The sequence below is a fragment of the Colobus angolensis genome, unplaced genomic scaffold (assembly GCF_000951035.1).
Source record: "Colobus angolensis palliatus isolate OR3802 unplaced genomic scaffold, Cang.pa_1.0 Scaffold167, whole genome shotgun sequence".
Classification (NCBI taxonomy): Eukaryota; Metazoa; Chordata; class Mammalia; order Primates; family Cercopithecidae; genus Colobus; species Colobus angolensis.
Window position 1 is genome coordinate 1,304,877 of NW_012114788.1, and position 13,185 is coordinate 1,318,061.

The 13,185-nt window shown below is 35.9% G+C and overlaps 1 protein-coding gene across 8 annotated transcripts in view; it reads left to right on the plus strand.

Annotated features, from left to right (window-relative positions):
- Nucleotides 1-13,185, plus strand: part of RHOT1 (ras homolog family member T1) — a 108,412-nt gene that overhangs the window by 90,293 nt on the left and 4,934 nt on the right. For 3 of the 8 annotated variants that reach the window (XM_011937638.1, XM_011937635.1, XM_011937636.1), the window contains 2 exons: nucleotides 1,797-1,916; nucleotides 2,932-3,134. In XM_011937638.1, the coding sequence (XP_011793028.1) occupies nucleotides 1,797-1,916; nucleotides 2,932-3,134 (323 nt within the window). Of the gene's footprint in view, nucleotides 1-1,796; nucleotides 1,917-2,931; nucleotides 3,135-4,183; nucleotides 4,280-5,966; nucleotides 6,090-13,185 lie in introns of all 8 variants that reach the window. The other 5 variants (XR_001001321.1, XM_011937633.1, XM_011937637.1 and 2 more) reach the window with 3 other exon arrangements.

The window sequence follows — 13,185 nt, forward strand, 5'->3', positions numbered from 1 at the left end:
AGACCAGCCTGGCCAACATGGTGAAACCCTGTCTCTACTAAAAATACAAAAATTAGCTGGGCGTGGTGGCACGTGCCTGTAATCCCAGGTACTTAGGAGGCTGAGGCAGGAGAATCGCGTGAACCTGGGAGGCGGAGGTTGCAGTGAGCCAAGATTGTGCCACTGCATTCCAGCCTGGATGACAAAGTGAGACTCTGCCTCAAAAACAAACAAAAAAAAAAGTGAAAAAAATGAACTCCCCTTTTACTTTCTTCTACTTCTATTTTTTTTTTTATTTAATTTTACTTTAAGTTCTGGGATACTTGCGCAGGTTTGTTGCATAGGTCAACCCATCATCTAGGTTTTCAGACCCGCATGCACTAGGTATTTGTCCTAATGCTCTCCCTTCCCTTGCCCCTCAGCCCCTGACAGGCCCCGGTGTGTGATGTGCCCCTCCCTGTGTCCATGTATTCTCATTGTTCAACTCCCACTTATGAGTGAGAACATGCAGTGTTTGGTTTTCTGTTCCTGTGTTAGTTTGCTGAGAATGATGGCTTCCAACTTCATCTATGTACCTGCAAAGGACATGAACTCCTTATTTATGACTGCATACTTCTATTTTTTAAAAAATTATTTCCTGTACTATTGACTAGAAATTAATATGAAAATCCTGCTAATACTTGGTAGTTTATCTATAATCTGAATCAAGTTTATTTAGCAGGGAAGGGAATATTTAACAAATATGTTAGCCTTAAAAATGTATAGGCTACTCTAGGCACACTGCCTATGGGTTAGCCCTGCTCTGCAAGTAGCAATAAAATCAAACAAACAATAAAAAAAGTACAAAAGAAGGGCTGAAAAGACACCATGAAATACAGTAGAAGGACAGTTATATGGGCTGGGTGTGGTGGCTCACGCCTGTAATCCCAGCAAACTTTGGGAGGCCAAGGCGGGTGGATCACTCCAGCCTGACCAACATGGAGAAACCCCATCCCGGGCTGGTCTCAAACTCCTGGGCTCAAGTGGTTTGCCCACCTCAGTCTCCCAAAGTGCTAGGATTACAGGTGTGAGCCACAGTGCCCACCCCTGAATTTTACTCTTGTTGGAGATCATTATATCATAGATAGAATATTTAAGAAATTTTATAATAAACACCAAAGAGTGGCAGTGAAACAGAGCAAAATGACCTTACTGTAAAGAGTTATTTGCTTTTTGTTTTTGATTAGTGGGGGAGAAAAGGTGGTGTGGTAGAAAGAAAATAGATTTGAGAATCATATCTGAGTTCAAATTTTGATTTGATAATTTCCTAGATGTGTACCATGGGCAGCTGACTTAATCTTTCTAGCCCGTCTCCTTTTCTGTAGAATGTAAACAATGCATGTAGAGGGCCTGCTGCCACACATTAGTCACTCACTAATACTAGCTGCCATAGAATCTTTTTTTTTTTTTTTTTTTGAGACAGGGTTTCACTTCTGTCACCCAGGCTGGAGTGCAGTGGCACGATCTTGGCTCACTGTAACCTCTGCTTTCCAGGCTCAAGCGATTCTCCTGCCTTAGCCTCCCCAGTAGCTGGGACTATAGGCACATGTCAGTGTGCTTGGCTAAGCTTCCACAGAATCTTAATCACCATTTTTAGTCTACAGAAACAGAAGATACTTATTTGTCTATACTTTCTACTTTTAAAAATGGCCTGAAAAGTTATGTTTAACCAGTACTTTTAAAGTTAGGAAGGCCAGGGGAGGAAGTAATAAGCTATCGTGACTTAATATGTCAATATTATGATACTTATATATTTCATTGTCTTTTTCTTTTACAAGTTGCATGATATCTCAGAATCAGAATTTCTGACTGAAGCTGAGATCATTTGTGATGTTGTGTGCCTGGTATATGATGTCAGCAATCCCAAATCCTTTGAATACTGTGCCAGGATTTTTAAGGTTTGTTGCTCCTACAGACTATGACTAAATGTAACTTCATATGGAGTTTTTATGGAATTGCAGTGCGGTATTTCTTAACCACAAAAATGCAACAAAATCATGTGTGGAGCTTTTTAAAAATACATACACCTTTACCCTATCCCTAAAGGTTCTGGTTTTGTTCTAAAGTGGTAGAGTCTCAGACCTATATATTTCTAAAAGTTTTCTACATGTGATTCTGAGGTGCTTCTTGATTGAGAACTTTTGCGTTAATGCAAAGTCTTCCTGACTGTTAAAGTTACATATGTCTGCCTTCTCTCTGATGAAAAAAAAAGAGTAGTACGTATGGATTATACATTGCCAAATATACCAAGAATAACAGCCACAGGAAAGGGATAAACCTGAAGCTTAGAAAGTCTATCAGTCACTTAGAGATTATGAAATAGCAAAAAACTGGAAATAATCAAGATGGCTGACAATGGACGATGATTTACTGAAGTAAGATAAAATAATCTAGTGGAATATTAGACAATATTTTAAAAATAAATTAAAAACAATAAATGGAAAATTAAAAATGATTTTGAATTCTGAAGAATATGGAGGACACAATATTACATTTTTAAGTGATTATGTCCAGCATGACTGCAACTATACAAACACCATATAAATGCATGTGCTCAAGGACTAGAGGTGATATGAAAAAATGAAAATAGTTTTTATAGAAGAATTTAGGTGGATTTCTTTATATTTCAAAATATGTGTGTTTAATGTGTGCTTTTAATTACATATTTTTAAAAATTGTAATCTAAAGAATCAGTATAGGTCTGTTTTGTCATCAGCATTGGAAAAGTGGTCTGGGTCTTATTTATTATATGAGATTTACCTAGACCACTGCCAATCTTTGCCTTTTGGTTCATTTTTTCGCTTTGAAACTACTGTTGCTTTGCCTATCTGGAGGAAATGTGTGGTTCACATTTAATTAAATAGTAATTTTTGAACTTATTATCAGATTTTGATTTCATTTTTTATTCCATAGCAACACTTTATGGACAGCAGAATACCTTGCTTAATCGTAGCTGCAAAGTCAGACCTGCATGAAGTTAAACAAGAATATAGTATTTCACCTACTGATTTCTGCAGGAAACACAAAATGCCTCCACCACAAGCCTTCACTTGCAATACTGCTGATGCCCCCAGTAAGGATATCTTTGTTAAATTGACAACAATGGCCATGTATCCGTAAGTACTTGCTCTGTCTTCATTTTCATGTTGCATGGTTCATAACATTGCATGCCATTATTAGCCATGAAGGGAATATCTTTGTCACATAGGAATTGTTCAGCAACAGAAAGATACTTTGTAATGAGAAGGTACAAATTTGAGTAAATGCAAGTTTGGTTTGAATGCCGCAATAAAACGATATAAACAATACTTCTGGCAATATTTGTATATTTTTGAGCAAGCTCTAACTATCTTAATAGGATAGTACAATGAAACACAACGCCCTACCCAGCATTAAAAAATAGTTTTACTGGAATAAAATGGGGTTGGCATCATGTTGTTTTATGCTTATAAAGCATTTTCATATGAACAAAGTTTATTTTTACATTTTTCTGTTATTGACCTTAGGTATATGAATTTTTCTAAAATCTTTTATTAATTTATGTTGAAATTATGGGTATGCTTGAGTTCAGGATATGTCTTTTTTAAGTGCCGTAAAGAGTAGTTGTAATTGGAATTTCTACTGTATAAATGTTTTACATTAAGTGTTATGAGCCACAAATTTCATGTACATTTATTATATATCTATACATGCATATGCACAAGCACATAACTGTGGTCATCTCTGTAGTTTACTAACTGCCTTAAAATTGCATGGTTCTTAATGGCATTTCCCTCAAGTAGTGTGTTTGTATAAATTCTGTTTTGTAACAAAATAGTTTTTCAGGCAGTGCGTTTCTCAGGACTTTATAGCTTATTCTACTTATTCTTATGTTAGTCTCTAAATTATTTTTCTTCTTATGAAAACTGTAGTGTAAAATAGAGTAATAATCAAACATTGCTATAAACCAAGACTGACATTTTTCAAAAAGGTGTTGATTTGTACAGATTTTTAAAGTCAGAGTTAACTTTACTGCTATTTTATTACCTAATACTTTTTTTAGATGCAACAAACCCTTGAATTTCTATTTGTATTCGAAGACAAGTCATTCCTATTATTATAGAATAACCAAAACCTTATTTATGTTTTACCTTTGCTTTAAAACTCTCATGTATGTTATCTACAGAGAGGATCATTACAGAGACAGACTCTCCCGAGACATGGGCCACACTGATAGAATAGAGAATTTGAGAAAAATCTGGGTCTTTCTAAAAACTACTTTGTAAGTTACTTTTTCTTTATGACTTCTGTGGGATTTTGTTGATATTTTCTTAGAGAATGACCAAATCTCCTTTCTTGCCATAATTAACATTTAGTAATTATGTAGAAACGCACTGCTTGGTCAGGCTTGCTGCCTAACTGTATATTATGTTGTCTTCCTTACTACATAAATGTACTTCTTTAATCTTGTAGTTACAGTAACTGCAACTGTGTTTTTACATCTGCATTTTTAAAACATTTTATTGTAATTCTGTGTGTGTGTGTGTGTGCGCGTGTGTGTGTGTGTGTGTGTTATATGATAAATGTACATACATGGACCACTTGTTTATACGGTTAATCCCAAACTACTTCTCATGAAGCATCTGCCTGTTGCTAAGCATACTTTGCATCTCTCCTTTTTGGTGGGTGGAGCCTTGTGTATGTTAAAGAATCAGATTTGATTTATAAAATAACAGATGGATTCCAGTATGACAGCTGGCAGTGACTTAGTAGCAGTGATTTGTTCATCATCACAAGTCAAAAAAAAAAAAAGAAAAAGGAATGTCTTGAGCCTATAAAATTTTTTTTAAAATTAATTCTTGTTTTTCTTCATGTTGGGAATTAGGCATTATTGGAATGCTGCTAATCGCCACAACCATGCCACCGTGTGCTGTGGTCTCATCAGATCTCACAAGCTAAGCCAAGTCAGATTGGGCCAGTCCTTTGACTGAGAAGCCTATAAAAAAACGTTCAGGTGTTACAGGAATTGATGTCATTGATTCATCAGGTGGTGCTCTTCTGAGTGGGTTCTGAGCCAGTACCTCTTCATGGGTGGTGTGATGGCTTTGTATGAATGAGTGGCTCTGACCACTGAACGGTCATTGGAGACCCCCTACTTTGGTAGTTAGAGCTGAGGTGAAATGGGTTGTCCCCTGTGCCTGCACCAACTAGTACAACTCTACTCAACCAGAAAGGAGTCAGAAAGCCTCCCTAAATTTCATATCTAATTTCAATTGGATCCATTGTTGATTTTTACATCCTTACCCAGAGTTTCATACTGTCGTATTTAGCTGCTGTGTTTGGGTAGCAGATGAAATCAACCCTATATTTTATTTGAGTAGAAATTTGTAAAGCACCTTGATTTAGTTCCTTTGAGAGCCAGGGTGCTTGATGAAGTAAAGACGTTGTTGTTCACATCTTCTTAGGGTTGAATATACTTGTCTTTTGACTCATTTGTGTATTTATCATTCTTCTCCTTCCTGGTTTTCAGGCATGTGTGTATGCTGAGGGAGGAGGAGGAGGGAATGGTTATTTAAACGCTAGCAAACTTTGTCCTTTTGGTGGGTGCTTATGGCTTACTCAGTTTTTCTTTTTATTAATTTAGACAAGGGTGCCATCTATTGCTGTGCATATTTATTCCACAAAAATCCATGTAATAATAATTCCATCCCCCCTCCAAAAAAAGCAAAAGTGTCAGCTAATTTTCCCTAGATTTTCTACAGGGAGGGAGGAGGAAGCTATTACTGTTTATTGTGTTTTTGGTAAATGTGGAATTCTGCACAACTTTAGCATGCCCCACACTGTCCTTTTCCTTTCTACAGAGTGTTGCTTATGCCTAAGTCTTTTTTTTTTTTTAAGTTGGCACACCCTGACTTGTGCCATATTTGTAAGTAAGAACTCAACTCCTGTCCTTCTGTGTGTTTTCGCAGCCATGCCCGGTTACGCTGTATGTGCACCTGCAACAGGTGTACATTTTGCATCTGTCAGAACTTCCTCAACTCAGACTTGCTGCAATCTGTAAAGAACAAAATCTTCACTGCAGTTCTTAACAGGTTCTTAACTTTATTTACTGGGTACCAGGCATTCTGTTAAAATACAAAAGAAAAAAGCGGATAACTATTTATTATACAGATACTCACTACAAAGACAAGCTGACTGATGCCCAACTAACTTCCACTAAAATTCTCACTGTGATGACAATGTTTAGTTTTGAAAGCATCCTTAATAATGTTTTTAAATTAATAGGTATATTTAGAGGACTGTAAAATAAGATTTTGGATGATTTTTTTCATAAGGAAGATAAATTATCTTTCCTATTAAAAGATAATATGTATAGGGAAATTAAAATCTTTTGGCTGTGAGTTATAGAAATAATAGAAATAGATTAGGACTTTTGTAGTAAAGAAAAGACACATTGATCCTAAATGAAAGATATTATATTATACTGTACTCAGCTTACATTGAAATAATATATCTCATTAAAACCATAGTAATGCGAACAGTATTTTGGGTTTGAAAAAATATTCTATTCTTGAAACCATTTATAATTATAATCTACTTTTACTTTTAAGCACCTGGAGTGTTTATTTGAAAGAACATGGTTTCTAGACATGAGGATAATAACCAACTTTAAGAACTCAAAGAATATGGAAAAGAGGAAAAGATCTGTAGTACTGATTGTTTAGGTCTTTATAATTGAACCAAAAGCATGAAGTAATCCTATAAAGTAATACACTTTTAAGAAAGAAAGAGAAAAAAAAAAGGATGCATATATTCCCTCAAAGCAATAACCTTGGAAGGTTGTATTCTTATTCTGATCATGCTACCTTTGTTCAAAACAGTTTTACATTTTTTGAGCATTTAAGAGCTAAATACTAATTTGTACCTGATGTCATATTTGTATGCATTAGGTTTTTGAAATCATTTAAAAGTCATTGGGAGCTGGGCTGGATTAAGATGGATGATCAAGCTAAATATTCAATTTTGGTTAGAAATGGGTCAGTTATTTGGCTCACCATTCGGACACTCACTGAGGGCTAGACTTTATATCAAATGACCATAGTTTGTATCCACCAGCAATATAGTGGATGTGCCTGTGAAACAGTGAGTTTATTTCTTCTATGAGTCAGAAACTGATTTTGAAGGCATTCTAAGAGTTTCAGTGATGTTTCGAGCACTAGCAGCTCTGGAATAAGAATGCAACCATCTCAGGTGACTGCTTTGAAGGGATCACCACACTCATTTGGTGGCAAAGTTCTGCTTCTGTGCTTCAGCACCTTGTAAAGTAGTAACATAGACAGATTCTCTCATGATGACTGACAGAAAATGCAAGGCTAGTTCAAACCAAACAACACTCAGGTGCTCCAGTTTTGGGAATCGTTAAGTTGGAAGAGATTCTGGAATTCATCTGGCCTAACCTCCTGTTAGAATGCCTTCCTGCAAGCCTTCCTGAGAGAGTGCTGTTTATCTGCTGATGGCTTGCCTCATTGGAAAGCGTTTTTGCTTTTGCTTTTATTATTTTTTTTTAACTAAATGTTTTCCCTATAACTTTCTCTCTTTAGTTTTTGTTCTGCCCTTTAGAACAACATACGACTATTCTACTCCCTCTTCAACATAGCAATCCTTCAGGCATTTGAAGACGGCCATCATGTCTCCCCTAATTTTCTCTTCTCCAGGTAGAACATCCCCATTTCTTTCAGCCTTTTCTTAAATTAGATGGTTTAGTGAACTCATCATTCCTGGTTGTCTTCATCTGAAAGCCCCTTAGGTTTTCACAGTACCTCTTAAAAGGTGCCACCAAGAATAGAAAGCAGTGTTGCAGTTGTAGTGTGACTAGTCCAGAACAGTGGGCAGCTGTGTTTCACAATTAGGACAGCATCTATCTAGGGCATGAATTAACTTTTTGGCAGTCCCATCCCACTGTTGACATATATTATCTTGGGGTTAATTAAAGTCAGATGTTTTTCATATGAAGAGACAGATGTCCCCTCCTTTCTAATTGTGTATTTGGCATTTTTTAGTTGATGCTTTAAATCTAAATGCAGATACATACATATCTCTACTAAATGTCATATTCTTCTTTTTGATCCATTTGTTCTAGTTCAATCATTTCAAACATTATTTCTGCCATTTGTCCATTATATATCTCTCTAAGCATTGTGCTATTTGCAAATTTGGTAGATATGTACTGTCTTTCAAGTTACTGATAAAAAAAATGATGTTGAATACCCAGAGGTTGGAAAGAGGGAGAGTACTAAACTGAGCAAGCCGTATAGTATAATGACAGGTTCAAAATTCTTGGGAAAGGATTTTTCAGTCAATGAAAAATATGTTATTATCCAGCCCACATTTTATCTTCCTGTCTTATCAGATATTTCATGAAGGATTTTTCTAAAATCAGTATATAATTTCTTCCATATTCCTCTGATCTACCAATATCATAATTTTATCTAATTAGCAAGCAACATCTATTTGATATCTTATTTTGGTGGACTCACCTTGGTTCCCCATAATTGCAGATCACAAACCACCTATTTTTTTTTTTTTACCTATTCTAGAAACTCTTGATTGTCCATAATTACAGATTGATTCATCGTCTGTGTCCCTGGTGACAATTTTATTCCTAGATTGGTTTAGTTAGCTTTCAAATAAAATTGGTTTAGTTAGCTTTCAAATGAAATAGGATGTGCATTAAATGAATACAATTGCGCATAGTAAATTATATAGTGACCCTCAAAGAGAAATCAGTAAGTTTTGGTCATACCTGTTTATAAACTGGTAGTAATTTAATGGTAATGTCAGCACACATCCTGACATCTGGTAATCAAGAATGGAAAGAATGAAAACAACAAGTAGAGGATCCAGTGTACTTTTCAAACAGCTCCTTCCTTATCCCCGTTAGTATTTCAATTATTTAAGAGAAGTACAGTGGAATTTTAGGGGCTGCATACTGGAGTTTCTTCTACTTTATGAAAGGTAAGTAAGATAGGTAGGTGGGGGCCAAAAACTCAGTGCCCACAGGTCTTGGATGGATAATGTAAAAGAATGAAGGTGGCCAAGTATAAGAAACAAGGAGAGGTGGGGACTGTGACAGGCACTGTCTAGAAGAGGCAGCCACCACTCAGCTCTGACCATTTGTTGTACAGGTCTAGTGTTGCCAGATTTTCTGGTTTTACAAGAGACTGGAAATCAAGGCTTTGGTGTGAAATTTCCTGATATTTAGAGATTAGCAATTAATTAACAAATTTTTAAAGTACTAATCAGAGCAAAGCATGTTTATAGTCCACCAGCTTGCAACCTCAGTCTTAAGGTATGGCCTAGTTGTGAAAATGGAGGCCTAGGAAAAGGACGCCTACAGAATGAAAATGTCTCTGGTCCCATCACCACCACCACCATTTTACTCCTTTCCCATGAAAAATTGGAAAAAGTTATTGGGTGGTGGGATGAGAATAGAACCACTTTTCCCTGTTAACTTCTCAGGTTTTGGCAGCTGTTATTAGTTGATCACTATTGGTTTCCTGTGTTAGACGTATCCTAATGTTAAGCACAAAAAAGACTGATTAAGTAAAAGTCGTTTAAAATTTTTTCATTGTAGTTTATTCATAGGGAGGGTTCTCACCTACCACTAGGTCCAAAGTCTTTGTTTTTAGATATCAGAACTACCATGCTTAGTGTTTGATTTAGAATTGTAAAAGAGCAGTTCTAAAAGGCTTGTCTTTTTTTGTTGTTGTTGTTTGTTTGTTTGTTTTTTGAGATGGAGTCTCACTCTGCCACCCAGGCTGGAGTGCAGTGGCATGATCTCAGCTCACTGCAACCTCCACCTCCCAGGTTCAAGTGATTCTTGTGCCTCAGCCTTCTGAGTAGCTGGGACCACAGGCATGTGCCACCTTGCCCGGCTAACTTTTGTATTTTTAGTTTCGCCATGTTTCAAACTGGTCTCGAACTCCTGACCTCAGGTGATCTGCCCGCCTCAGCCTCCCAAAGTGCTGGAATTACAGGTGTGAGCCACCTCGCCCAGCCGTCATTTTTATTTAAGTAAAAAGTTTCATTGAATGTCTGCAAAGAATTAAATTAGTAGACAAGTATTGGTCTCAAATCAGCAATTGTTTTAGTGTACTTGTAAAAATTTTGGTCACTGAAATACAGATTGCTACCAGATATGATACATGTTTGATTGAGGCCACTTTCTCTTATTACCCTACTCTCTCCTAACCCCACCTTGATTTGGTTTATTCATTCAGAGTACTTAATTTAAGTACCTGCTTTGAATAGGAACCTGCTGTGAACTGGGGCAAAATTTGAAAATGAAGAAGATATGGAATCTGCTTTTACGCATCTTTCTAAATATTATGTCTCTAAGAAAAACATTTTTAAACTTTGCTTATATTTTCAGTGATGTTAGTCCTTCATGCTAAAAAGTAAAGTGCTACATAACCTGCTAATGAATTCAGGCAGTTTCAAGAGGTTAATTTCTGCAAGTGTTTTTCCTTTTATGAGAAAAAAAAACTGTCTTTTTTCTTGAACTTATTTACTAACATTATATACTTTAAATATAGAAATAATAAAATTTATTTCCAATTTAATTGAATGTATATTGACTTTGACATGTGAGAGTAGTGTTAAACACACATCTATCTCACATGTAATCTTTCTCTTGGTAATTATGATCTCACTCTTAGATCTGGATAGGTTTATGTTTTCCTTTAGACTAATTTATGAATAACTAGAATTATTTGAATTTAAATACATTTGGAGGATGATTAACATGTGGTCAGATGATTTTAATCTTTGGGACTGCTTTCATTTCAAGTAGTATAAATTACATTACTGGAGAAAAAGATCTTTTGAATATATTTTAAATTTTAAATATCTTTTAAATTTGAAAGTGATTATATATAGATGAGCTTGATTGTTGGTTTGAACTACCCAGGATTTTTATTTATTAAGTATTTATTACTCTGATTTGAGAACACTCCTGCTTTGCATGAGAATGTTTCTAGATTGTAGTGTGTCGTGAACTTGAATTTGTTCTTTTTTTTAGATGTTTGTTTTCATTTGTTTGTTTGTGTCACTTAGTAATTTTTTAATACTCTCAATCTCCTTCCCAGCTAGGTTTTTGTATATAATCCCACCACTTCCTCTAACTGTTATTTAATCAAATATTGTTTATTTTACAGTTTGTTATTTGGGCGTGATTTCCTTTGTGCATATTTTGGTTTTAGGATTTCTTTCATTCTATTTTATTATTTGCATTAGCCATATACATTGTTGGTTTGTGCTACTTCTTAAGTTCAGTGGCAGCATTAGAGTTTGACAACCAAGTGCATAGTTCACACTGAGTATTTACAGAGGCCCAAAAGCGTGATGGACAGCATACCTATTGCATTTTTTACCCTATTTATAATGTATTTTTAGATTAAATATATGTGTGACATTTAAGCCATTCATTAATGACTTACTTCATTCACCCATATTGCTTTAATAATCACCCAAGTTCTTCCTTTATGTAGCGTGAATTCATTACTTAATATAGGAGTCCTTTGTTGAAGAAAGGATTTTATTATTGTCAGACAAAAATGAACTGCTTTTTCATAGGATTGCCTTATGAAGAGGATAGGTTTCTAAAAATCTTAATGTTGTTAAATGTTGGAAATCTAAGAGTCCTTGGAATATTACGTTATAGTAAAATATTTTATCCAAGGAAGTCCTGCGTTAGTTTCTTATGAAACTTATTTATTCCCTTGTATGAAGGTCCTTATAAGATTGTTTGTGAATTTGTATACATAGTTATATATTTAAAGTTATACAAGAGTTTAATAGATTTCATTAAGTAAGCTGCTGCTGCTTATAATTTTTAAATTTTTTGTCATTTGGTTAATATATTAAAGGACATGACAAGGTGAAGTTTGTCTTACCTGATCTTTAAGTATCACTAGTTAACATATAGATATTGGAGCATTTCCTTTGTATTCATGATCATCTGTAAATTCAGATTCTTCTAATGCTTGGTGAAGCATTTCTTGACATTAGTGCACACCTGTGTCCTTTCCCAAAGTGTGTTACTATTTAGGCATGCTCAGTTAACAGCTTGCTTGTGGTTTGTGTTGAAGCTGCTAGACACTGTATATTGATTCCTTAACCTCTTTTATCCTATTAAATATTTATCCTAATAAATATCCTATTGAAATATTTTATGCCTATTGGCTCAGTTAGGAGAACTGTCCTTATTAAAATTGTTATTAGCTATAGTGGCATTATTATTAAAAGTAGATATAGAAAATATGGCCAGGCACTGTGGCTCATGCCTGTAATCCCAGCACTTTGGGAGGCCAAGGAGGGCAGATCATGAGGTCAAGAGATTGAGACCATCCTGGCCAACATGGTGAAACCCCATCTCTACTAAAAATAAAAAAAATTAGCTGGGCGTGGTGGTGCGCACCTGTAGTCCCAGCTACTCAGGAGGCTAAGGCAGGAGAATTGCTTGAACCCAGGAGGCGGAGGTTGCAGTGAGCTGAGATCACACCACTGCATTCCAACCTGGTGACAGAGCAAAGACTCCATCTCAAAAAAAAAAAAGAAAGAAAATACTTCACCAGATTGAAATGTGGAGAAATAAAAGCAGAGAGTTCAGAAGACTTTTTTTTTTAATTTCTAATATTTTATTTTATTTTTTTAAATTTTATTTATTTATTTTATTTTATGATAGAGTCTGACTTTGTTGCCCAGGCTGGAGTGCAGTGGCCCTATCTCAGCTCACTGCAACCCCCACCTCCCAGGTTCAAGCGATTCTCCTGCCTCAGCTCCCAAGTAGCTGGGATTACAGGTATGCACCACCACACCTGGCTAATTTTTTGTATTTTTAGTAGAGACGGGTTTCACCATGTTGGCCAGGCTGATCTTGAACTCCTGACCTCAAGTGATCTGGCTTCTTCTGCCTCCCAAATGCTGAGATTACAGGCATGGGCCACCATGCCCGGCCTCAGAAGACTTTTTTTTTAAGTGGAATATTTGAAAATAGAAAAGGGCCAAGTGCAGTGGCTCATGCTTCTAATCCCAGCACTTTGGGAGGTCAAGGCAGGAGGATCACTTGAGCTCAGGAGTTCGGGACCAGCCTGGGTCACAAAGTGAGATCCTGTCTCTACGAAAAGT